A 27,967-nucleotide genomic window follows, 5' to 3' on the forward strand; every position below is an offset into this window, starting at 1 on the left:
TTGGTTAGAAGTTTGTGAAATAAACACGTTTGCAAATAGTAGCTGAAGAAAGACAAGGACACAAGCCAATAGCCTCTGAGTGGTGAATCAATATCTCATAGCATTTTCCCAAGAGAGCTTAAAAACCCACATTGTTGTAGCTATGTGAAAGAGAGAAGGCTTTACAGATCAAGTTACCAGCCCGATCTGATGTTTTTAATAGACAATAAATCTGACTACAGCCTTTGCTAAGTCTCAGTCGCAATCGTTAAAGCCAGAGAGTTTTTAAAGAAAAAACCTGCACAAGGGCTTATAAATATTTATTACCATTCCACAAATCTTTTAAAGCAGACATATAACTAGTTGACACTTAATTACCGAGCAGTGTTTCACTATTGCTTCATATCATGTTGGATTATACTTAAGATTAAAATGATCTGCATTGCCTTACCTGGTACATTCCAACTCCAATGTGTTTGGGCTCAATTTTCACTAGCTCAGCTAATGGGTCTTGTACACGTCTAGCTATGGAAACTGGAAGAGGAAGGGGGGGACAGAGAAAAAATGGGTGTTCTGTGAAATACAGGACTAATGTAAGTACTTTCACTATGCTTCTTCTAGTGTTGCTAACTTTCATTCTATCTTTTGTTGCATGAAAAACAATGCCCCAACGAAGAGTTTCAAAACAATCTATTACATATGCAAGCAACATAAATGCACCAACAACACACTTTACAATAATGATTTCTTTGTCAGCCATGTAAACTAAAAAATGTAACAACTGTAATTTTTTTTTAAAAAATTAAGCAACAGACACAGAGAACAAGATACTGCAGTAGTCAAGTATTGATATCCTCTGTTAAATCATTTCTAAAGCCAACTTTAAGTAGGCAAGGCCAATTGTGTGAATAGCTGAAATTTTTATTTCATACTGCATTTTGTACTGAAGCCAGTGTTTTCTAAACAAGACCTTGCAATGTATACAATCAGAACATAAAATTCTATTTTTTCACAGAATTAATTAATGCAATGACATGCCTTGATTAAATTTAAAATATAAATTGTAGTTACTGTTACCCAGTCTGTAAAACCATCCAGTGTTGATTTTTACAATAAACATTGAAGATATTTATCTTGAGAAATGTGAAAAGTACAAAAACATTTTGCATTTGAGTTAAAACAATTATTGTAGCATATAGCTTTCAAAATAAAAATACAATATATTTCATAATTATTATTATATTCTGTTTTAGCCTTTGTATATACATTACACAACACGCACACAATGTGAATGTATGATGAGCAGTGCTGTTAGCTTCAACTACTTTTCTGTTCAAAACTGTACACATGGTAAAATACACAAAAGCTTTTTATCTGTACTCCCATTGTCTTTCCTAGATTCCTCAGTATAAGTTCTCGAATATCTGTACTTTGATATAATATGCAACTCGTAACATTTCAGAGCAGCACCAATAGTCACTGTTTCTAAGAGCAAGTTTTTCAAAACCATTGTTTTAGCGAGAAGTTTCTGTTTGGTGATTTCTAGTGGCACACCACTATATCTAATAGCAAACTAGCTGGCCCCTATACAGCTGACAAACCCAGCAAAAGTAGGCCACTTAAAATTAAGGCACAGATCTTCACATATTTCAGGGACTCCCCAGATATGCAAAAGAATATGACTTTGTAAATTAAAGTCAAAAAGAAAAAATTATCCAAGGAGAATGAAATATGCTTCAGAATGGACAGAATGTGAGAGCCACTGGTTAGAGGAAAATGGTAGGCTGAGAGAAGGAATTGGTCTGTCAGAGCCATAGCGCTCCATGAATCCTGGAAATGGGAGGGGAACACTGTTCACACGTCACATGGTTTTAGCTTGTCAAATCCCCGTTTCATAATCAGTTTCTATGTATTATTTTTTTACAAGTGGGGACTTGCAAGGACTTGCGGGGGTCATCTCATTTCCCCCTATCCCACCATGTCCTCTTTCCCTTCCCTGTCACAGTCTCCCCCCCTTTTCCTGCTTCCTTTTCTCCATCCCTCCTACTTTTGTTTGTCCCCGTCTTCACCCTTCCCTCTTTCCCCGTGCCCAACAGCCTTTCCTCTACGGCCCAGTTGTGTGGCACCAGCTGAGTCATATCCACTTGCGTAGTGAGGAACCTGTACTTGCGGGGACAGCCAGTTTGGTGTAGTGGTCAAGAGAACAGGACTCTAATCTGGAGAACCAGGTTTGATTCCTCACTCCTCCACTTGAAGCCAGCTGAGTGACTTTGGGTCAGTCACAGCTTCTAGCTCTCTCAGCCCCACCCACCTCACAGGGTGTTTTGTTGTGGGGATGATATATTATTTATGTATTTATTTCATATTTATATTTATTATTCAAATTTATACTTTGTAAATCGCTCTGAGTGGGTGTTAAGTCATCCTGAAAGGCAGTATATAAATCGAATGTTGTTGTTGTTATTCATTTTTCCCTGTATCTCCTTCCCCACACTATTTTCTTTTTTCTTTCTCTTGGCAGCCTCCATATGGTCACCTTTACCTATGTCCTTCAAACCCACTAAACAATGTCTATCTTTTATCTGTCCCCCTTCTTCATCTATATTTATTATTTATTTACTTCATTTATATTCAGTCTTTCTACACAACGGGGACCCAAACCAGCTTACATCATTCTCCCTGCATCCATAGAATCCTCACAACAGCTCTGGGAGGTAGGTTAATCTGAGAGTGTGTGTGAAAGGATCAAAGTCACCCAGGGAGCTTCCACTGCACCGGTGACTCGAACCTCAGTCACCCAGAACGTACTCTGAAACTCTAACCACTACACTATACTGGCAGCGGGTGGGGGGGTGCTGCTAAACAGTAGCAGGCAGTCAGACCTAGGTGAGTCATGAAAGTCATGTAGTATCAAGTTCTTTCTGGGCCTGGCCCAGGTTTTTTTCTGGGCCTGGCCACAATGCGTCTCCTCACTCAAAGGTCAAAACAGCACTGGAAAGGGCCTTGTCCCCTGCCCCTGCCCTTACTGACAGAAATCAAGCCTGGAATACTCACTAACTGTTATGGTTACCCAGCAATAATCACCAAGGGCATCTGGTTATAATTTAATCAAATTATAAAAGGGCATCAGGCAGCCCTTTTATAATTTGGGGTTTTTAAAACCCGTCCAATATATATTTTTTAGATTTCAGTTTTTTCTGCAAACTTGGGGCATTTTTCAGCTGTGTAAGAAGATCTGTCTTGTCCATTCATAGCTCTGGATGTAACTATCCAGAGAACAGGGCCACTTGTATACTAGTGTATAAGATTCTTGACCTTCCTCTATATTGTCCAGGATGGTGCACACGGTTCCTTTCCCTCACTTAAAAGATTCAAGAATAAGGCTAACTAAATCATAATAAAACTCAAGTCTGGGCACTAATTTTCTATTGATAGGTGAACAAATATCTAACGTGTTAACCAAAAAGACTGAGGAAATGAAAGGGGAAGACACTAATTAAGCTGGACTGTTTATCTCGTTGCACATGATGAAATTTCTATACAGAAGTCTCTTTTGTGTAGTATATTCCATATGGAATTTCTCAAATATGTTTCTCCTGCATGTATGCATAAAGACCAATGAATATCTCTATAGATCTCTATAATGAAAGGCAATGCACCTCTGAGTAGTAAATGCTGAGGAAAAACAACTTGTGGTACACAAATTGTGCCTGGGCTTCTATCAACCAAATATACAGCACAAAACCATCACAATACTGCTTCTTATAATTCCTAGACTAACTGGTTTTCTGCTATGTTAATAGATTAGAGGGGGAAATGTTTCATTCTACTGGGAAGGCACATAAAAAACAGGACCTAATACTATTATCTAATAATTTGTCTAATCACCTTTTTAAAGCCTGCTAAAATAGTGGCTATAGCTATTTCTTGAGTCAATGAGTTCCACATGTCAACCATTCTGTACAATTTTCTCTTTCCTTTGCTTACTTATGTAACTGTCCCCTTCAGTTTAATAAATATGGAAACAGCTAGACCTTACCCACAGAGATGGCTGGAAAGGGCAGAGCAAAAGCTGAACTGTAAATGAGTCCTTGTGTTGAAGGGGCAGCCAAAGGCACAACTGCCAGTGCCAGAAACTCCAGGAGGAACACAGCCAGCCCCCCCGCTGCCCCCCCCCAAGTTCCCGTCGAGTACACTTGAGTTTTTTCAAAGCCACATCTATCTGAAAAGAAAAATTTAAAATGTCCTTGTCATGTCACTGGATAACTCTCTCTCTGAGGTAGTTCTAAACAGTTACGGTTACTTGCCTTCAGGGATCAACAATTTATTTTCATCCATGGCCTCAGTAATAAATCTAAACTTAACAAATGCTTTTACCATAGCAATTTTGTTTCTGTATTGAATCAGTTAGGGCAGCGTATCAATGGTCCAAATGTTGCCTGAAAGACCCAACAGAGTCTTTTGTTAAAGTTCTTCTGATACACGGATGCAGTTAATTTGATTCATACAACAGTGTATATACACAAAACTGGAAATGCTCAAGCACCTGCTGGTTTGATTCATCTCACCAATGTGAGCAAGGAGCCAACCGTTCGCAGAGCAGTTTAGGCTGTTTACAAGCAGCTAAAGCATCTTCACAGAGGTTACTTTCTGTGCATATTGTTTACTATTACTTGAGTTTGACAAATATATATATATATTTCAATATATATATCTCTCAATATATATTGCTGCCCAACAGTCTGCATCTGAAGCAGTTCTCATATGTTTGTCTGGTTAAATGGCTAAGAACAAACAAACAAACTGAATCCAAACAAAACGAAAGTAATGCTAGTTGGGAACATAAGAACATAAGAGCTCTGCTCAGTCATACCTGTCGTTCATCTCACCCAGCACATGGTTTCACACAGTGGCCAATTAGTTACTCTGCAGGGCCAACAACAGGGCATAGAGGCGGAGTCCTTCCTCTGATGTTGCCTGTTGGCACTGGTATTCAGAGTTTTTCTGCCTCTAAATGGGGAAGTTCCCTTTAGTCACCATGGATATATCCTCCATGAATCTGTCTAATCCTCTTTTGAAGATGTCTATGATTGTGGCCACTGCATCCTCTGGCAGCAAATGTCACATTTTAATCAGTCGTTGAGTAATGTAGTATTTCCTTTTGTCCATCCTAAACTTTCTGCCCATCAACCTCATTGGATACCCCTAAGTGCTAGTATACTTAAAGAGGGAGAAAAAGTTCTCTCTGTCCACTCCCTCTACCTTGGGAATAATTCTGTAAACCTCTAACATGTCTTCTCTTAGTCATCTAAACTTAAAATCCCCAGGCTCTTCAGCCTTTCCTCATTTGGTGTAGTGGTTAAGAGCGGCAGGATTCTGATCTGGAGACCAGGTTTGATTCCCCACTCCTCCACTTGAAGCCAGCTGGGTGATCTTGGGTCAGTCACAGCTTCTAGGAGCTCTTTCAGCCCCACCTACCTCACAGGGTTATTATTGTTGTGGGGATAATAATGACATACTTCGTAAACCACTCTGAGTGGCTGTTAAGCCATCCTGAAGGGTGGTATATAAATTGAATGTTTTTGTTATTATTATTATAGGCGAGGTTCTCCAAATCCCTAATCATCCTGGTTGTCCTCTTCTGTACTTTTTCCAGCTCTCCAATGTTTTTTTTGAGACACAGTGACCAGAACTGCACACAACATTCCAAATTAGGCCATACCATAGATCTGTACAAGGACATTATAATATTGGTTGTTTTATTTTCAATCCTTTTCCTAATAATTTCCAGCACTGAGTTTGTATTCTTCACCACTGTGACACACTGGGTTGACACTATGACCCCAAGGTCTCTTTCCCTCTCAGATTCAGCAAGTTCAGTCCCCATTAATGTATATTCAAGTTGGGATTTTTTTGTTCCAGTGTGCATCACCTTACATTTAACTACACTGAACATTATTTGCCATGCTGTAGTCCAATCTGTGAAGAACTTCCTGGAGCTCTTCACAATCAGCTGTGGTTTTTACCATTCTGAATAATTTTAGATCATCTACAAACTTGGCCACTACATTGTTCACCACCAGTTCCAGATCAAATTAAATAGCAATACCAATCCTTGTGGGATCCCATTGCTTACTTCCATCCATTGCAAGAGCTGTCCATTTGTTCCTACTCTATAATTCCTTTTCTCTATGCTTTTTTTTTACTTCTAAAAGGTCCTGTCCTCTTATCCCATCATTGCAGAGCTTACTCAGGAACCTTTGGCAAGGTCACTTGCCCTAAACTTTTTGAAAGTCCAAGTATACAATGTGTACCACATCACCATTATCTACATGTTTGTTCACTTTCTCCCAAAATGCCAAAAGGTTGGTGAGGGAGGACTTCCCTTTGCATAAGCCATGCTGAGTTTCCCTCAGCAGGCTTTGTTTATCTACTTGCCTCATAATTCATTCTGATTGGCATTATCTGATTACTAGAGCAACAATTTCACATTTCAATTCCCTAAGAACCTTTGGGGGTAAGCCATCAGGACCCAGAGGCTAGTTAGTTTTTAATTTCCCCAATAGGTCTAGAACTTCATCTCTCATCACCTCAGTTCTTCAGATTTCATTCATGAAAATAGTTGATCTGGCCTGGATTCATGCCTATACTTTCCACAGTTAACACAGATGCAAAGAATTCATTTACCTTTTCTGCTATATCCCATCTTCCTTTAGCAATCCTTTTATCCCTTGGTCATTCAAAGGCCCAGCACATTCTCTGACCTATTTCTTTCTACAGATATATTTAAAGAGATTCTTATTGTCCTCTTGATGCTTTTAGCAATCCATTTTTCAAATTCTCTTTTTGCATGTCTAATTATTAACTTGCACTTTTTGCCAGACCTTGTGCTTCTTTCTGTTTATTTCACTGCAGCAGACCTTCCACTTTTAAAAAGTAATTAACCTTGCAAGCATCCTTTACACTTGGCACTACCTTTCCTAAGGTGAGGAATGCATTCTATGTGAGCTTCAATTAGTGTGGTTTTAAACAGCTTCCAAGCATCCTTGGAAGCTTCCAAGCATCCTTGGAAGCTTGGGGGTTTGACTCTCTTGAGTTTTCCTTTCAGCTTCGTTCTAACTAGTCCCCTCATTTTTATAACATTCCCTCTTCTGAAATCAAATGTTACTATTCTGGATTTTAGGGGTAACTTTCCATTGACATGAATGCTGAACTTAATAGCATTGTGGTCTCTGTACTCAATTTATGCAATCACATCTATCTCTTGCACCATGTCTCAAGGTCTACTCAGAACCAAATCCAAGATCACTACCCCTCTGGTGAGCTCTGTGACCAACTGTTTCTGTGCACAGTCTAGGAACCTCATTTCTTCAGCATGACTCAAGCACATGTTTATCTAGTCAAATGTGAGGGTAGTTGAAGTTATGCTGATTCAGCTATGCTGATTCAAAATAGAAGATCCTGGATCAGGTCTGGGAAGCTGAATACTAACTGGGCTGGATTAAACTGAGTTTATTTGGTTTAACCTGGTAAATGTTGCTGCAGGTTGTTCAGGCATCATGGGGGGGAGAGAAGGCAAGACCTTCTCCCTCAGCCCCTTCCCTCATGGCTGTCCATGCTCCCAGCTGGTTCTTCTCACACACTCTCTGCCTCCTGCCTCCTGTCCCCCGTCAGCCTCATGCTGCTCTCCTGCCATGGAGCTTGCCTTGGTGGCACTTTAACCCACTTCAAGCCACTAGCCTCCACCTCTGCTGCCTGCTTTTCTCTAAGACGCAAGGGCCATGGATTCCATCCCATCCCACCTCCACCCCCACTCGAGCCCCAAAAGAGCCGTTCAAGATGCCAGCAGCTGCCTTTAAACTCCATCGCTTGTCAGGCAAGCCTCACCCTACCCTTGGTTCTGTTTGGGATACTCCGGTTTGACATAGGTGCCCTTGCTGTAGTTTGGTTCTATCGGGCTTTGTTGGTTCAGCTTATACTGGCAGTGGGACTTGTATTGGGACTGGCTTTTGGCCAGGGGTTGCCTTTGCTTAAGGTTTCTCTTTGTCTGGAAAGCCTTGGAAATGTTTCCCCCACATAAACAATGGAGAGTGGCTAGGGGCACATTATTCAAGAGCTCATAGAACTGGAACCCTTAGTCCAATCTTTCTGAAACTTTTTTTGGGGGGGAGGGGTCTTTAATGGACAGGAAGAAGTAGGTCCTCTGCAAACCTGGTGGTTTCCTTGAAAAATGCCACACACACCCCACCCCAGCTTCCCAGATAGTTTTCACCACAGGGAACAATGGCCAGATAAATTTGGGATTCTTTAATTTTACCAAACCTGATTACATAGTCTGACCTAGATTGCAGGTATACCAAATTTTTATGGCATCCCTTATACTTGGATCTGGATTGAGCTGAGTTTTTTTGGTCCACACCCCTAGTTGCAGCCATCCAGTGTCACAAAATTATCTGCTTTAGTTTCCTCCCTTATTTCCTTCTCCATCTGATGATCAGCCCCAAGGGTTTGATCAGGCAGGTGATATACAAAGCAACACCTCCCCCAACACATCTCTCCCTGTCCTGTCTAGAGAATTCATACCCTGGGATGGCCATATCCTATCGATTTTCCCATTCCATGTTTCTAAAACACCCACTGTATCTAAATAGTCATTTGGCACCAAGCACTTCAGCTCCTCCATCTTGGCTTGGAGGCTTCTAGTATTAGCATATAGACACCTATAACATTTGAGAAGATGGCATTAAAGATATAGAGACGGAAGGAGTGTATGCATGGTGTGCTTGTATGGAAAAAAACAAAAGAGTAGAAGTCAGTGAGGAGAAAAAATGTGAGCTGTGAAGAAACAGATTAGCATACAGATATACTGTTCTAAAAGATGAGGTAACTAAGTTTTGGACTTGGAATTCTGAAGGTGTCTATAAGTAAAGGCACATGACAAGGATCAGAAAGCCAGGTCATGCAAGAACTTGGGGAGAAAGGTACAATATTTTGCAGAAACAAATTACCCTAGAAATTGCCCCACCGTGCAGACCCCTGACCATACTTAGATTTTAAACAGCCATGCTTTATTAAGTGTGGAATAATCTATTACTGAAATTCTTAGAAATCAATTATAACAGAATTAATAGAAAAAACTTAGTGCATTACAACTAAAGTTTAACTTAGCATACATTGACACTGACACACTGCTTAGATGGTCACACTACTATAAAAAGCATCTTAAACAGGCACTTAATCATACATTGATATTGCAAGGCCACAGAACAAAACTTAAACACACACACACACACACACAGAATGCAGTATCAGCCATTTCACATTCCAAGGTCTATATATCCCCATCTTCTGATAAAGATATATACTTAAGGTTAAGTTCATTGCTCGGTCATGCACAAGTTTTCACATCCTTTATTACAAGTTTTAACATACACCAACAATGGCAGCTTGCAGGCTTGGCTTAGAAAGAACTACACTGGTGACATCTGATCTGCTGGCTTCTATAACTGAAAAGTTGTGAATTCAAAGGCTTTCACATATGCCTTTCTTGTCAAAATCACAAAAGGTTAATCAGAGCAAACACTACAGCTTACAAGAGAAATGCTTTCCTATAATAATTGCTCACATAATTACCAATTGGAACTCCAGTGCTAGAGATGAAGAACAGCCTTTTGAAAGAAAAATAAAGACAGTATTATTTTACCAAAGAAGAAGGAGAGAAAAGCTATGAAGGTACAGGATAAAAGTGTGGAGGGAGGATGACGATTAAGAACAAAGAAGTGGGTGAAAATGGAATGCAATCACTGTATACAAAGTGGAGAAAATTACCACAGCACATAAATAGACACCCATGTATTCATTTTATTTATTATTTATTTATTTAATCGCATTTCTAGACCGCCCTCCCCATCAGACGGGCTCAGGGCGGTTTAAGAACAGCTTAAAACAATAAAAACATTATATAAACATTAAAACATCATATCAAACAATTAAAATTGGCGGGTATAAAATATTAAAACACAGCATTGTCCTGCATGGGTGGTGGAAGGTCTTCAGTGGTATGGCTGGCGAGAGGACAGCCTAGCCCCCACCAAATGCCTGGTGGAACATCTCCGTCTTGCAGGCCCGGCAGAAAGATAACAAATCCTGCCGGGCCCTAGTTTCCTCAGACAGAGAGTTCCACCAGGTCGCAGCCAGAACTGAGAAGGCCCTGGCTCTGGTAGAGGCCAGGCGGACCTCCCTGGGGCCAGGGAGGCCCATTTTTATCAGCATGTTCAAAATGGATAAAAAAATCAAATTATTAAAAAAAACGTACAAAAAACGATTATGACAAAACATAAGAATTGTAGCATATACTTTCAGAATACTCTGACATAAAAACTGGTCCCCTCTCTTCTGGTTTGGTCCCTTTCCTCAGAAGCCAATAGTTTCTACTCTCCTCAGTAGCAGGAAATGGGGGGTGTCCTTGAGCTCTCCCTTTGCTGCTAACAGCTCATTTACAATAACTGCTCCTGGCTTTGGAGGACTGGTTTCCTTCACTCCTCCCTCTCTGCTGCTGGCAACTGAAGTTCAAAAGCTAATGGGGACGGCAAATGGATGGTTGGTTTTCTTGTACTCTGCCTCACCACTGCTGACAGTTGCTGCTATTCAGCAAATAAAGAACAGGGGCTATCAATACTTTAAATTATTAAATGCCAAGGAATCCTATAGATCATGTCATATAAGGCATGGAGAGATCTTGACAGTATTTGGGGAAGCTACCTCATATGAATTTTCTACCAATCCACATGCTGTTCTCAAGTCAAGTCAAGACCAGTCATAACTCAACAACACCCACTATTTAACTGTGGAAATCTCTCCTTTACCGGGGTTCATATCCAAGATAAGCATCCATAGTCTTTTCTTTTTATACAAATTGATCCTATGCTATTGGCACAATTGCTGTTAACGTAGCTAATTTCAGGTTTTAGGGGTTCTTGAGAAAAAGTGGTCTTGCGGGGCCACTCCCAGTGCAGAAAAACAAATGGCAGCAGTTCCTCCTAGCCACCATCACATTTCACTCACTTGCCTGGACTAACAAACCACTGCCTTTGGTGAACTCTGCAGCTGCCACACCCTCACTTGCCATCTCCCACTTGTTGGTCACGGCACCTGCTCCTCTCAGCCACTGCTGCTCACCCCAGGTAGGTGAATCCAGACTGGAGAGCAGCATGCAGAAGCCAGTGCTCTCTGCCCTGTGCCTATTTGACAGAGGAGATGATGAGCCATCACCTCTTTTGGGGGAGGGAGGAAGAATGGGTAGGCCAAATCCTCCCAGTCATGGTTTTTTTTCCCTTAAAAAAAACAAAGAGGAGCCGGTACTCATATTGGCTGCCTTGGGGGCCCAAACTCACTGGCCAAAAGAGCTGCTACTTGGAAAGTTCCTCACACAGTCATTAAGATCAGTAACTGTTGTTCAAAATAACTTCAACACAGACTAGTATGGCAACTCACTAGAAGCACAGCTGAGAAACAAGCCAGTTCAAGAGCATGGATTATGAAAAGAAAACCACAGGAAAAGTGCATATTGTACGTCCAGAAGAAAGGCAGACCTATGAAATGAAAAGCTAAATATGACATACAAACTACAAAAACTGAAGTGGAGGGAAGAAGTGAGCTATAGCATTCTTTCCCCAGAAGAACAAAAGTGTTCATTTTAAATGTTTAAAAACTGTGAAATTGAAAATTAAAACTTGTAAACACTTAAAGATCAAAAATAATCTGAAAGTAAGTTTAAATTAATTTCTTAGAGCACAGTAAAACAAACATATACCTATCCCTTTTTATAATTGCTTATAACAGGTTTGAAGAAAGTGTTTCATTCACAGTACCTAAGCTCTCAATAATTTCCCCCCTTTCCTTTAGAAAAATTGAAGGAGTCAAAATAAGTACGATGAGGGTAGTGATTTTTTTAAAAGTTTCTTTCAAGGTCAGCCTGGAAAAACATCAAAGAAAATTCATAATCTTTAAAATACTGTTGTCAAAACAAGACATCTGAAGTCTAGATGTGTGAAGAGAATCTTGTGAAGTCAAACATTAACTTTTATATATTATTTTTTTAAAGTGATACACAGTGTTTTGACTTTTATTTGAGCCTCTTTCAATTTATTTTGAAAACATAACCTGAAGAACTCTTCCTATCAAGCGGAGGCAAAACCTTTTAGGTCATCAATTAGGAATTAAACATGATTTCAACATCTGGCATGACAACAGCATATTGTGCTGTCAGGCAGGAAACCCATGTAAAATTTTACAGCTGGAGGGGTGGGGAGGGGCTAGGTGGCAAACCAGATTTCATGCACATACTTTTCACCTCTGCATCTCTGGCACACAGTGCAGAAATTTCAGCACAGAGACTGTCTTAGCATCTAAATCGCTTAGGGCACTTTGTAAAGAGGGTGATTTAATATCAGTTTGGTAGTCTTAATCTACCCAGCGCAGCATATTTGACATGACAAAGCCACCACGTAGTTTAACATTTTTGCCAACAAGAAGTGAAGTATACTGACAGTGCTCTTGGGGACTGGAGGGTGGGGGGAGGGAGGGAGGGAGGGAGGGAGAGAGAAAGAGAGTTCTTTAAGCAACTATTTGAGGCTAAAGCCAAACAAATAACATCAACTTTTTTACCTGCATGATGATTGCTGACCAATCATATCCAACTCTGCATACTTAACGGTATTCATTCAATTTATTTCAGGAATGAATTTTTACAGTAGCTGTAATGCCACTGCTAAATTGTTGATACTACAGGAAAGTTATTTCACAAAGACATGCCAAATTTCATCTAGACAACTAATGAGGTTGTGTATCTCCAACACAGCTAATATACTAAGAGAGAATAAATCTAGAGCATTGATTTCTATATAAAGCATCACAGGAAAAAACACTTCATAAGCGCTATAAGTTCAGGAAAAAATGTTGTGCTTTTGTACCTGCAGTATTTAGTTGCATTGTATGGATTCCAAGTGCACTTTCAGATTCTGACTGCAGTACTCAGCACACAAACATAGGCTGGGGTCTGATGCAGTAAGAACAGGATGTCATTTATATATCTTTCTACTGTTCATTATAGATGCAACTCATTTAGGTCTCTTTCAATCTGAGGCTCCTTCATGTCTTAGGGGAAAACTGATAGAGTCACCTGTAGTGTGTATTTAGTGAGATTTAGGGATTTGTGAACTTCACAGTAAACATGTTCAGCAGCTGCAATCTCTCGTGAGGTGAAAACTAGATCTTCACACTGCTGTCTGGCTCAAACAGCTGTCAACCAGCTTTGCAGCTGCACAGTAACTGTGGTTTCATTTCCTTCAAAAACAGCCCTACAAGCCCCTTTTGAATCTGCACAGAAAGTGAATTAGGTTCTTCCTTTGGATCCCAAATGGTCATATGAAGCAATTAAATGACACGGGGATGGGGGCACCATAAGGCTGAGTTAAATCTCACACATGTGAATAGCCTGGATGATAACACAAGTAGATTTTTTAAAAAAATACAAGGGGTGTTCAATTACTGTCTGATTGATTTACTATTTATATGACTGATTGACAAACAGCATGCAGCAACTACAGGTCTGTAGGTAAGAGTCAAACTAGCTGTTATGGGGCTGTATGAAATCACAAGGTTGTTATGAGGTTAAAATGGAGGAGAGAAGAACCATATAAGCCACCTTGGGTGCCCATTAGGGTGTGGTGTCTGTTTGTGTGTGAGGGTGTGAGGGTGTGTGAGACAGAGCGCGCGCGCGAGAGAGAAGAAAGACATTAGAATCTGGCAAAGAGACAGAAGTACACACAGAAAGAAGAGAGGGAGCCAGAGAGCACACTGAAGATGTATGACCTCTCTGAAGATCTGAACTCTACCTGTTCTCTAATTGTATATTTCTAAATAAATCAGAAAGATATCATAGGTTTCCAGTGTTCTTTGCCCTGTAGGGAACCAACTCAGGTAAGCACAGCCCCAGAATGTACCACTTTGAGAAGTGGAAAGTACATAATAATAAACTGAAAAATCAAACTAGACGTTTTGTAATCTTTAAAAGCAAAAGGTGGAGGAACATTCTGGACAGTATCAAAACAATACCACTAGTTAATAAAAAAAAAATAGAAAGAATTCATAGCTTTGAACATACGAAGCTTACTTAGATCATGTCAAAGCATTAGTCCATCTAGGTCAGTGCTTTATGTTCTGACCAGCAGCGGCTCTCACGTTGAGATAGGTCTTTCCCAAAATTTGCTGTCTAAGATCATTTTAATTATGGTTATCAGTGTTTGAACGTAGAACCTGCTGCATGCAAAGCATGGTGTTTTACCACTGAGCTGCAGTCCCTTCACAATCAACCCTTTACAGGCTGTATAGGGAGCTAGTTTAGATGTTATGGTACCCACATTATTATTGCCAAAAGCTCCTCCCTATGATAGTGCTCCATGTAAAAGCAATGATGTTTGCATTCTTATTTTTCTGTGCACTATCCAACTGCATGGAGTCTATACGTGCTTCTTATCAAGTGTAAACTCAGTATGATCGAGTGATGTACAGAAGAAACAAAATGTAAACATTACCCCCTTTAAAGCTGTAGGATCCAGAAAACTTCCAGAAAGCTTGCAACTCTTAAGTCATAATATACACAGCGTTAAAATGCTAACTTGAGTTTTAGCACACACTACAGCATCAATGAGTGATACATATCATGTTAAGGTGATACCGATATATATGACTAGCATCTACTATGTTTTATAGGATATTATCATCATCATCTTCATCATCATTATCATTCTGCCTTTCTCACTGGGACATATGATAAAAACTTCCATTCAATCAGTAGCTGATTACAAAATATGGTAACATTTTAATCTAAAAGCAACAATTCCTAGTAACACAAAATAATGCACTTGAGCTGAGACTGCAGAGGGTGAGGGACCATCCAGAATGCATGAAAGCCTCTCTGTTTAAGGCAGCAAAACAATCAGTGTAGGAAAGGCTTTATCCGGAATAAAAGTCAGCTCTTGAGAGAAGTAAAATCCATTCTGAAATGGGTCACCAGATAACAGCATACTGCATACTTTCTTCCCTATAAATCAATTCTTCTCTGCTGTAGTATTTCAGATCCATATATACACACATGCCAAAGGAAAGGCGGCGGGGGGGGGGTGCTTCTGTTTTTTCCCTCTACATATTTTGAGCATAGAACAATTGTTTGTTTAAAAGATCAGAATTGAGCAAACACTTTAAACATACTTATCTTACAAAGAAAAAAAAGGAACAGGCAGTGTCAACTAAACTGGTTTCATCACTCTAAGCCAGCAAGAACATTTGCATATTTTAATGTTACACGCCTTCCAGATGTGAGTGGAATGGGCATGATTGTACAAATGACCATATAAACAAAGATATGACAACCACAAGCTAGGCTAGGATTAGCTCAACCTCAATATTCCCATAAATAAAAACATGTTTTTTTGTTTGTTTCATAACCTTGCTATTTTTCTCCTTGCTGAAATGTGCAAATATAGGGGGTGGGGAGGTCTGTGCCTGAGAATTTTGTCTTTTGCTTTAAACCTAGCTTGATATTTTAAAAGCTGCTAGGTGTGTGTATTTTAATAAGGAACTGGACTCTTGCACGTAAAGTACTTCAGCAGGTTAAACAACACTGCATGAGAATATCTGAGCCTACATCTGGTATATGCCCAGTTTCAACAGCAGAGGCATACAGGCTTTGCACGTGGCTGCCTTGCATGTGAAACACTGAGATTAAACAATATGCTGTGCCTCAGACAATGTCACATTCAAATCAATCCTGAATTGTCTCCTTAATAAAACATAACATGTATGTACATACACACACACAATCTATTCCACTCTGCTACTGTAATTCCATCGTGCTACAGCATCCCTTTACAGTCTCTTACACAAGTGACTGTTAATTTCTATGTGGAAAAGTAAAGCCCTGTCCTTGTAGGGAAGAGAGGTGAAGTAATGTGAGAGAGCTCGAAAAAAGAGAGAAGCAGTTGTATGGAAGAGGAGGAGCTGACACAGCATTGGTCGGGGCGGGGGACAGAGCCAGTACAAAGAGGGATGGGTGGAAAGCATCCCTTATCAAAAAGGACTACACCCAGGGCTTTTTTTCTGGGAAAAGAAGTGGTAGAACTCAGTGGGTTGCCCTCGGAGAAAATGGTCACATGGCTGGTGGCTCCGCCCCCTGATCTCCAGACAGAGGGGTGTTTAGATTGCCCTCCGCGCCGCTCAACGGCACGGAAGGCAATCTAAACTCCCCTCTGTCTGGAGATCAGGGGGCGGGGCCACCAGGCATGTGACCATTTTCAAGAGGTTCCGGAACTCCGTTCACCTTCGTTCCTGCTGAAAAAAAGCCCTGGCTACAGCTCTTCCTTCAGCCCAGCCTCCCTCCTGCTGGTCAGATTTAAGGGGCCTTCCAGAAGTCCACAATAATATTTACTCAGTGATCGATTGTTCAGGTTTCTTTTGCCCCAGGAGATTTCTATCCTGTTGACCCGAATTTCACCTTTCATGGTAAAGGATACAGTAAAGTATACAGGAGTCTTTTTATTAAGAATTTGCTCTCAGTAGGGCAGGATTTGCGACACAAATTCAGTTCCTCATACATCTTCTTGGGGAGATTTAAATGAGACTTGCAGCTGCTCAACAGCTGGACCTCATCCCACATTCTATTCTGTAAAAGTTGTCAGGTTTTTGTTTTGAAAAGATTAGAATTTGGATTACTTCCGACACTATAAAACTGATAACCTGCAACATTGTTACGATTTGTAAAAACAAAATGAGAGTCCCATTCACATACAGTGTAAACAGGGATTTAAAAACACTAATAAAATGGATTAATATTATGAGCAAACTGAAAATACTTAAAAGTTTTAAAAAATCTTAAATATGCAAAAGCTTAATACTACAGGTTAATAACAGGAAAAATTCTACAAACCAGGACAACTTTTAAAAAGCAACACTGTCTCTCCATTACTAATAAATTAATTCATTTAATAATGAAGCACTTCTGAAACAAAATTTGGAGGTTTTAAACAGGGTGCTGTGTGGAAGAGATTTTAACAGTAGCTAACGGAGCCAATTTTTGAGATTTTCACATCATCTCAATGAGATGAAATGAGATTTTCACATTAACTCTCAATGCTTTGTTAATTATTTAATTACATTGTTTGCTAAGATTTTGAAATGACAATATATATCAAACTTGGGTAGCAATGAGCCATTCCATTTTATTTATTTTTGGTACACCTTTCTCACTGAGACTCAAGGTTGATTATACAGTGTAAGTTAATACTATCAATGGGATGGGACATCCAATAAACAACAGATTTGGACTGCAGAAATCTGAAGCTTTCCTGAAACAAAGAATAAATATTAACATTACATGTTAAATGATGCAGAAATTACATAAGAGGTTCATACTTACAGCAACAAACGGTACAAACTAAACGCAGTAGTCTCGTCTACAGTCCCTATCCCTTTACTGAAGCACCTTTCTGAACTATTTTGTCACAGTACAGCCCTATTACAGCCCTCCTGAACAATTTGGTTTTGCATGGTTTGCAGAAAGCTAGGAGAGTGGGTACTTCCTGACCTCATTAAGCAGGCCTTTCCATAAGGTAGGGCCACAACAGAGAATGCATGTGTACGGGCTGCTGTTGACTGAGTAAGGTTCTTCATGATGGTGTTGCGGAAGATAAAATGTTGTTTCAATGTATAGACTGATTTAATAGAATTGTTGTAAATTTAGGGTTAAATTCTGAAGGGCGTTTCAGCAGACAGGTGGGATTTCTGTATTGGAGCATAACTTCTTCAGCTCCCCACTTCTACAACAGCATAAGTTTCCCCAGGAATAGGGAACCTTCAGGGACAGCTTGAAGGGGGAATTGGGGGGTCTGCCATGGGAGGAGGAAATCTGAAAATCACTTCACCCCTCTATCTGCCGCCACCACAGGATCCAAGCAGTAGGGAGTTTGTACAATACAAAACTCCACTAGTCATAAATCCTGTTCTGTAGCATTCTGTTGTCAGAGAATAAAAAACTAAATTGCTCACTTCTATGAAAAATTTTACAAGCTTCCTCATACATAACAAGTAAGTACCTCGGAATTTTTTTATAAAGGATATTGCATCACACATAATTTAAACTAAAGTTAAAATGACGTGTAACAAAAATATAATTACATTCATACAACTTGGTGCTTATTTGGGAGCTCAAGTTCAAACTTCTACAACTACTCTAGAGGTGCTCCACTAACTTCTGAGGAAGGTAAACATTTTGCTGTCTTTGTACCTAAGTACTTCCTTTCTCTCTCTAACTAATTTTTTCATTTTCAAAGCACCTTCATTTGATTTTAGAGATGCTATGGTTTCATTCTTAGGTTTTGTGTGCTATTGATCACCCACCTGATTTCAAATTTCAAAGAATCAATCATATTTAAATGGCCTCCCTTGTTAATTTCTACCTTGAAAATGGCTACCTTGAAAATGGCCTCCCTTGTTAATTTCTACCTCTAAAAGATGATGCAGCAGAAAATTTCACAGCATTCATTAACTGGCTCAGAATTCCTACAGAAAAAATAAGATTTTTTAAAAAGGTATGAAGTCCAGAAATTCACCAGAAGTTTCTAAGGCTCAAATGCAGTTCTTTTAGTACCCTACAATGTGTCTACATTTGGTTAGTTTGCAGAGACCATAACCACCAACAGTATTCTGAGAGTTTCTCATGTGACCTGGGATATATTACTAATGATTTCTGGAACCTAGCTTTGAGAGATAAATTTGTAGCAGTCATATATTAACAAGAGCTTGCTGAAAATTCCCTACAATAGAAACATCTCCATCATTGGTTATACTGAGCATTCTGTACACTATGCAAATATGTAGTACGTAAAAGATGATAGATTCATTACTAGCACATGAAAAAGGGATGAGGGTATCTCTGGACCAAGGCAAAAATTCATCTGAGATTTTCATCCAACATATCCCAAACAAATGCTATCCATTTGAGACAGATGAGAAAGCTAGCATCAGGTGAAATTTTTCAGCCCAAGTTTCTAAAGTTTGCAGCAGACTGTAGTGCTGGGAATAACAACATCTTGCAAATAATTTCCCCCTTTGTTTAGACAGCCTACTCAAATTGACACTGGAATAAAATTCTTCCCTTGCTTTCATTTCTCCCTCACAACTTCCCACTACTCACCTTAATCTTACTCAGCCTTCCAAAAAACCCTCACAAAAACAATATACAAATTCCACATTAATGCACATTTAGTGAATCAACATACTTGGTTTGGTTTTCTGATCTCAGAATGTAGCTTCCTTCATATTATTTGGATTAGGTTTTTCTTACAGGAGAGAGCATTTATTATAAAAAATAGTTAAATGAGCGTACAAATGTCCTACACACCTTAATACACTATAATATTGTATCTATTATAGATATCCTCTGGTGCTTGCTTCTTCATATAGATCCAAAGGAATACAGTTCAAGTACAACAGAAAACATATAATTATCTTGTTAATAATATTTTCATTCAAGAGCAGTTGTATTTATGGTAGAAAAGAGCAAGAGTCCAGTAACACCCATAAGACTAACAAAATTTGTAGTAGAGTATAAGCTTTCGTGAGCCACAGCTCACTTCTTCAGATGTATTCTTCAGATGCAGTTGTATTTACACTGTCTGCAGCTTACATTTTATTCTTGCATAAATCCTAGGTTAGACTGAGAAAGTGTGGCTGTATCACTTCACGGCTGAGTTAGGATTCATGCCTGAGTTATGAAACCATGTTTCCACAGCCATAGCATGACACTCTTAACTACACACTTGCTCACAACCATCTGGCTTGGATTCAAAGAATCCCTTACCTGAATAGAAAGCACTTCTGCTTGTGCAACCTAAACGGAAGTCACCAGTTTTCCAAGAGAACTCCACCACCGGTTCTTCTGATCCAAGACAGTGTGACTAACGTTATGATAGTATACACTATCAGATATCCCATGATACTTTTTCACTCCATCGTCCCAATGCAAAAACTAGCAAAGGATACCTATGAACGGACTTGCTTACAGTGAAGTCCTAAACAGAGTAACTCCAGTCTTGATTTCAATGGGCTTAGACTAGAGTAACTCTGCTTAGGATTTCACTGTTAGTCTAAGATTCTCAGCACATTTCAAACTTTAAAGATTTCTTTGGTGGAAGGAGGGGGGCACTAATTTTACCATTCAAAACAAAAAGTGCATCTTCAAAGGACTTTTTTTACACTGAATAGGAGAGCTTTTGTCCTGAGGAACTCTTTTTATTTCAAAACATGCTGGGAATCCTATGTAGAACAAGAACATATACTAAAGAACAGTAGTCAGTGAATAAATCTTTTCACTCCCACAAAAGCTTTTGTGTGCCAGTTAATGTAGCAATATTTTTAACAGTTCTATGTTGCATAATATATATCTATTCATATAATTTTTAAGAAAATGAATTTAGCACTTCTGGTGAAAATGTTTGACAGCATATTATATTGATTTAGCTCTCCTATTAATAATATGTTTTAATCCTTGTAATGTGTCCCTAATCCTACATTAATTCACATTGGCTCTCTGCGGTTAGCTGCAAGTATTTTCCACTTAAAACTACCTCTTTCTAGTGTGCTGTTAAAGAGTAATACTTTTCTACAGTAAAGTTTTCTAAAAGTGACCTTCTCTTCCAAGCAGCCAAAGGGGAACAGTGCTCTTTTAAGAAGCCGAAGAAATTAGCTCAAGTAGACATAAAGGCACTATGTCCCACACTTCTAAGCATCAAATGGTTTTACTTTCCCAGAGATAAAGTCAGAAGAAATTATATTGTCTCCGATCTTTACCTTCCATTTGCTGGGCACTGTGACAGCTCTGAATGGTACGTCTCTATCTGTAAAAGCACCCAAGGGTACAAACCCCTGTAAGCATGACAGTGTCAAAGTCCTAACAAGCCCTGTATGCCTAAAAGGCATTCTCTTGCAATGGAAAGTGCAAGTGGTTTGCTGAACTTTGAGTGTACAATAATCCAATGAATTCTGCCCTGTGGAGAGAAGACAAGCAGATGGGACTTGACAATGCCAACCCAAGCTGTGTTCTATGACCTTTTGCTCTGCTCTTCATTCCTTTCATTCAGAAGCCACCCTTCTTATGGCAATTTCTAGTTATCCCTTCAAACACACAGAACTCATCATGATACACGTGCAGAATTTCTGCACAACAACCAACTAGGGCCAAACTTGTGTTTTGGCAAGTTTTCTTTTGTTTTGATTTGTACCTCACTTTCCCTATGTTTCTTCCTTTCAAGTCTGGGAGTGATTCTTTGTCTATGGCTCCTTTGTACCTCTAACACATAACTGAATATGCACACTAACAACTGCAAAGAGCTACACAAGTACAAGTGACTGCCAATCATTTTAGGTGTCAATCAATAAATTGTGGGAGAACTCTTGAGTTATCCAGAGGGGATAACATGACGGCTGAAACTCACATACATACCCATAGACAGAGAGAGAGATGAATATGTCTGCTGATAAGTATTATCAATGGACAGATATGGACAAAACTACTTTACATTTGTGGTAAAGGTTACTAATAAAATTTGGCTGGTCAATTGTACAGTACATATTTTTTATCTGTAAGGCCCCAGGTTCAATGCCTGGCATCTTTTGTTGAAAGGACAGGTGGTGGTGACAGGTGTTCAGTTCTACCAGAGACTGACCATGCTGAGTTAAAATTCTGGTCTGGTATGAAGACAACCAGACAGAATCAACTTAATGAGAAAGTTATCTGCAACTTTCAAGCAGGCAGGCATACTGGTCTGCAGTTGAACAGCAAGGTTTGAGTCCAGTGGCACCTTAAAGACCAACAAGATTTTCAGGATATCAGCTTTCAAGAGTCAAAGTTCCCTTCATCAACAGTATCTGATGAATGGAGCTCTGGCTCTTGAAAGCTAACACCCTGAAATTCTTGTTAGTCTTTAACTAGACTCAAATCTTGTCGTTCAACTGCAGACCAACATGCCTGCCTGCTTGAAAATATGCAGATTTTGTACATATTTGAACAAAATGCCTTTGTACATTGTCCTCAGACAAATGGACTTGGATCACTAATAAGAACTGAACATGGGTTGACTGAACATCATTTCCCAGGACAAATCACAGGAAAACTGGCTTGTAGAGACATGATGTCACCCACTTCTGATCCTAGTTTGGTGTGGGAGAAAGGCAGTGCATATATATTTTAATTAAGCAAAAATGTTTTCATTCCAATATATCTATTTATTTTGCACCATTTTTTCTTGATATAGTATAAAACAACAAGTTCCAGGCCAAAAGAGTTCAAGATTAAAACCAAGGAAGACAACAAAGGGAAGAGAGACAGCTAACTTGTGCCACATTGCCTAGCAACACGTAGATATAGTGATAGATATGACCCCGACTACCTTGTGAGAGCAAGTGAAGAAACTGATGTATGGATATTAAAGTGCTCAACCTCCATTTTGACAGGTGAAATGGAAATTAAAATGAAAGTGTCCCTCTGTGCTTCGTTGCACTAACTTATAAAAGTAATACAGACAAGCTTTACTAAGGAGATCTCTTTTGACATAGGCTAGTGTAAATGCCCTTGTTGGTAAGAGGAAATGCCCTTTCCCATCTTACTGCACGTCAGAAGAAATCTTTGTACTGTGGCTTGTCTATATTTCTTTCTGTGAGTTGGTGCAATGAAGCACACAGACACTCTAGCTTGGTTTTATACAGCAAAATAAGAAAGAGACATACACAGAAACTGAGGAAGAAAGGAAACATTTTGCCATTACATTAAAAAATGTTTAATGTTCATAAACAGAAGCATTACTAAATCAATGCAACAACTGCCAATGTAAAAATACACAGGCTACTTTTTATATCATTGTAGTATAGCAATGAACACATTCATCTTTAAGGCCACACCTTATCTCTAGGAGTTGCACATTACATTTGCTTTATGTTTTGACAGGAAAGCATAAGTTTTAAAAGAGTTTCTTTTGCCTTCAGCTGGACAAATGTACCATTCTATCAGGCTGCTGTCTGTGTCATACAAACAGCCAAAGGATCCACAGCTCAAAATTTTTTGTGAACAACTCTTTCTCCCTTTCTTTCTTTTTTTCTTCTTTCTCCCTTTCTGATCAACACTAATTTGTATAAAGAAAATTGGGACAGAATTAATGCTGTCTTTAAACTATTGCAAACTAGTAAGAACAATCTGTGCTGCATCAGACTGTCAGGGCTTGCCACGGCTGCCGCTGGGCGTGGCACTGGGCGGTCTGCTCCTGACATCACAGGGGGGCCAGGGACTCTGCAGGACCCTGCTCTGTGGAAGGAGGGGCGGTATACCTCACCCAGACTCCCTCTCAGTCCACTCGCTGGCCTGCTCAACCTGGCCTGCTTACCCTCTGCATCCTCCTTCATCTCCTCCTTCCAGAACTCTCCTCCAAGCCTCCACCCTTGCATCCTACTGCTCTCACTCCACATCATCACTCCTCACTCACACCCACCACCCCAGAGCTCTTCCCAGCCACCCTTTATAGGGTTTCCTCTCTCTGCCCCGCCCTCCTTCCAGGCTTGTTCCTTCTCCTGACCGGGCCCAGCTGTGCTTCCCACCAGGTGTTTCCCTCCAACCACTAATCCCTCCTGGGCTCCTTTGCTTTGCTGGTAGGGTGGGGTTGAGTGCAAGCCATCCCCAGCTGAGGGCTCCTTGGCCTTGCTCACGAGGAGCTGCCCCAGCCAGCCTCTGTGCTATTGAGCTTGCCTGGCCTTGCTCACGAGGAGCTGCCCCAGCCAGCCTCCGTGCTATTGGGCTTGCCTGGCCTTGCTCATGAGGTGCTGCCTTAGCCAGCTTCTGCGCTGCCAGCTCAGCAATGCTGGGCGGGGCTACCCATCTCCTCCCCCAGAATGCCTGTGGCAGCCCCCCCTGGAGAGGCTTGGCTTCTAGCAACTCCTGAGCCAGGCTGCTGTCTTCTAGCCATGGTGTGGCTCTGGGCTGTAGAGGCTGCTTCCTCTCCCTGCCAGGTAAGGGCTCTGCTTGGGTTGCTGCTGCTGCTGCTCCCACATTCCCCCTGCCGTGGCCCTTTCCCTCTGGCCTGCTTAGCCCCCTTTCTTCCCCCTGGAAGGTGGGACTGGCTGGTCTCTCCTTGCCCCCTCCACCCCTCTGAGGTTCTGGCCTTTTACCCCTTCCCCCTGGAGTAGGTAGGTTCTGGCCCTGGTTGCTGGCTTGGGGGGTGGGGTTGCTGCCACCCTTTTGTCCCCTGCTGTTCCCTCTTGTCAAGTCTGGGGGCTGGGGCTCAGACCCCGGACACAGACCAAGGATTTATCTCGTTCAACACTTTGTCTCCAATAGAACCTATTTACAGTTTTAAAAGTAAAAAATTTAAATTAAGAAATAACACTGAGGCACTGCTTCAAAGTATCACTAATACACAGCAGCCATAAACCAGAGAAAATCAAGTCTCTTCAGGTTACGTTCAAATCAACAGGATGAAATTGCATTGTTAAGCTCAAGTCTGATCAACTTCAAAGGGATTAAAGCTTGCTAACTGCTAACCATACCAAGTGGCTCCCATTCAGAAAAAACATGGTGGCAAGTTACAAAGTTAAAGACAAGGCACTTTCTTCCTAAAATGATCCAAGGACTTTGGGGTAATTTGGGAGCCTGATGTGGAATAAAAATACATATACTACTAAATCATTCTAAAAAGAGAGTATTTCTAGAATTCTTCCTGCAAATAAATCTTCAAATTGTATTAGATTCTTTCTAGCTAGAAAGGGTCAGAACATAGCTGGATAAATGCATGAAATCTCTCTCTCTCTCTCTCTCTCTCATGTCCTTTGGCACAATTTCTCAGCATTTACACTTCCTTCTACCCTTCCTGTCCTTAAAAGAGCCCCCCCAAATTTTTTTGTAGTATGAGGAACCACTGAACATATTTTGAAAAATGCCCAATTAAATATTCTCTTGTATATTTTAGGGTGAGTTTTGCTCCACCTCAGATCAACTAACCAAATCTTTTGAGCTTCCTCTCGACCAACCTTACACAAATCATAGCAACCCTCAGGTCTTTTCTGCCTTTGCCTACAACACTTAGACTGGTTCAATCGCAGGAGTTAACTCAAACGACTTGCTCTATAAGTACCTTTCTGTAGTAGACGTACAGTGTTTTCAGCTTTGATATAGATTGAATAGGGTATGTACGAAAGAGAATGTACTTATTTATCATTTATACCCTGCCTTTCTTCCCAACAGGGATCCAAAGTGACTTCTTTAATTTTCCTCTCCTCTACTTTGTCCTCACAACAACCCTGTCAAGTAGATTAGGCTGAGAGTGCGTGATGGGCCCAAGGTCACCCAGCAAGCTTCCATGACAGAGTGGGGATCTGAACAGGGGGCCCACAGATCCCAGTCTGACACTCTACCTGCTACTCCACACTGACCTGATCCTGCCTTACTAAGGCATCCCTGGTGTGGGACAGTTTCAGACTAGGATTTGGGAGATCAGGTTCAAATATCCACTCTAGGACCAAACTATATTTTTACTTCTTCCAGCACATTATTATAATTGGATTTTTAGGACAGAATTAAAATCAAAGCAGTCCATTAGATCTGTATTTGCTCAATGCTCTCTGTAAACCAGGGAACGAACTACTTCTAGGTTTTAAAAAAAAATCAATCACCTTTATTTCCATGTAGCAGGAGTCAATTCTTTTTACCATCTGGAAGGAACATGTTAGTCAAGATTCCATGAGGCAGTACAGAAGAAAACCGGACTGTGTGTGAGTATGGGGAGGGAGAAATCCCTTTCCTACTTTTCTCAACTAACAGCTGCTCTGCCTTATGACACACTCATCTGTATGATTTCACATTTGTGGGAGACTTCATTCTTTTTCAGAAGCCTACAAATCTCTAAACAAAAACATCGAAGAGGCACACTATATATTAACAACAACAGTTCTCCAATAGTTAAATGCTTTTAGCCCTTGAATCTCCCTTTTATCCCTCCTCTTCACTTCTTAATTTCTCCCTCCATCAAAATTTAGATTGCAAGCTCCTCACAGCTTAGTTGCTTCTGATGTTAAAGAAAACTAGCGTGGCATCGTGCAGGACCAGGATTGGGAAGAAACCATATAAAAAGGTGTCTGTGCGTAGCCCGCTCCCAAATTAAGGCCCTTTGCAGATGCTATCTAACAATTAAAACACGTGAGAAATTTATTCTCGGATCGCCCAGTCACTGTTTATTTTGGTCATAAGTTTCATATAAAAGTAAGTATTAAACAAACTGTGGTTCGGTTGTGAAACCACAATTAAGATTAACTATAGTTAATAAACCCACTTCAGATACAGATTGTGTAGATAACTAATTATCGTTAGTGAAGTGCCCTGTATTCACACACACAGGTGGTGGAGAGTGCCCTCAAGTCATAGCTGACTTATGGCGACCCCTGGTGGGGTTTTCCTGGCAAGAAATTATAAGAGGTGGTTTGCCATTGCCTGCCTCTGCAACCCTGGTCTTTGTTGGAGATCTTCCATCCAAGTACTAACCAAGGCCAATCCTGCATAGCTTCTGAGATCTTACGAGATCAGGCTCACCTGGGCTATCCAGGTCAGAGCATTCACACACACCAACTATTGTTATTTTAATTAAACCTCATTTTTACCCTAACAGTAAATTGGTCTAGGGTATCTCATGGGATTTTTGTGAGTACAAAAAAGTGAATGTTTGGAAAGCATGAATTTTATTTGTGTTTATTTACCTTATAGTCTACCTTTTTCAACAATAAAACAAATAATATCTGTCCTTTTGGCTGAGGTGATGAACTTGGAGTAAACATAATGGGCTTTGGGAAAAGTATGTTGAATAAAAGCAGAAATGGTGTTAAAATGCAAGCCAGAATTACACAACTAATGGAAATGGATCTAAAAAGGCTACTAAGAGAGCCAGTTTGGTGTAGTGGTTAAGAGCGCAGGACTCTAATCTGGAGAGCCGGGTTTGATTCCCCGATCCTCCACCTGAAGCCAGCGGGGTGACCTTGGGCTAGTCACAGTTCTCTGGAGCTCTCTCAGCCCTACCCACCTCACAGGGTGTTTTGTTGTGGGGATAATAATAGCATACTTTGTAAACCGCTCTGAGTGGGTATTAAATTGTCCTGAGGGGCGGTATATAAATCAAGTGTTGTTGTTGTTGTTGTTGTTGTTAAGTAGTGATCAAGTATCATTAAAAGCTTTCTTTGTGTTTATATAAATATCCTTTATTAGATCTATTCCCTTTATTTTCCTGGACTGACCCCCCCCCCTTTCATCTAATTTCATCTAATTTGCAGAGAGAAATGTTAAAGGGGCAAATCATGCTAGAATCACATCTATCTTGTGTAATTCCTGAAATAGCTTTGTTTTAACTCCTAATGTCACACTTCATCATATAGCTCTCAGCTTTTTAAAAAAGAATGCACTGAATAAATTGTGTAGGAACATAATCTGAGATGGATTAACACAGCAATTAAAGCAGAAGAAAAAAATACTCCTCAAACTTTCTCAGCTCTGTGAGCTCTCATCATCTACAACAAACAAAATCATAAAAGGATGAAGAAACTCAGAAAACAACGCAGGGAAGAATCTAATTTTATCAGATATCTTCCTAAACCTATAGGACAAGCCAACAGCACACATTTAAAGCCATGCTGTAAAGCGAAATAACTTGAGGAACAACAACTAAAGAAGGATCAAGACAAGACCCAACTAATATCAACATCTATGATTAAGTGCTGCCAGCTTCTGCAGTGTGATGAATTCCACGGGATGGATATACCCAGTTTTGTCACTCAAACTTGCCCATCTTCCCTCTCTACTACATTCCCCAAGGCTTCTGTACATATATTATTTAGGGTATTTCTATGCAGC

The 27,967-nt window shown here is 40.2% G+C and overlaps 1 protein-coding gene across 3 annotated transcripts in view; it reads right to left on the bottom strand.

The window, feature by feature from the left end:
* SRBD1 (S1 RNA binding domain 1) overlaps window positions 1–27,967 on the bottom strand; it is a 194,881-nt gene that overhangs the window by 88,029 nt on the left and 78,885 nt on the right. For all 3 annotated transcript variants that reach the window (XM_054996788.1, XM_054996779.1, XM_054996794.1), the window contains exon 16: window positions 431–513. In XM_054996788.1, coding sequence (XP_054852763.1) covers window positions 431–513 — 83 coding nt within the window. The remainder of the gene's footprint in view (window positions 1–430; window positions 514–27,967) is intronic.

Source organism: Eublepharis macularius, chromosome 1 (assembly GCF_028583425.1).
Source record: "Eublepharis macularius isolate TG4126 chromosome 1, MPM_Emac_v1.0, whole genome shotgun sequence".
Classification (NCBI taxonomy): domain Eukaryota; kingdom Metazoa; phylum Chordata; class Lepidosauria; order Squamata; family Eublepharidae; genus Eublepharis; species Eublepharis macularius.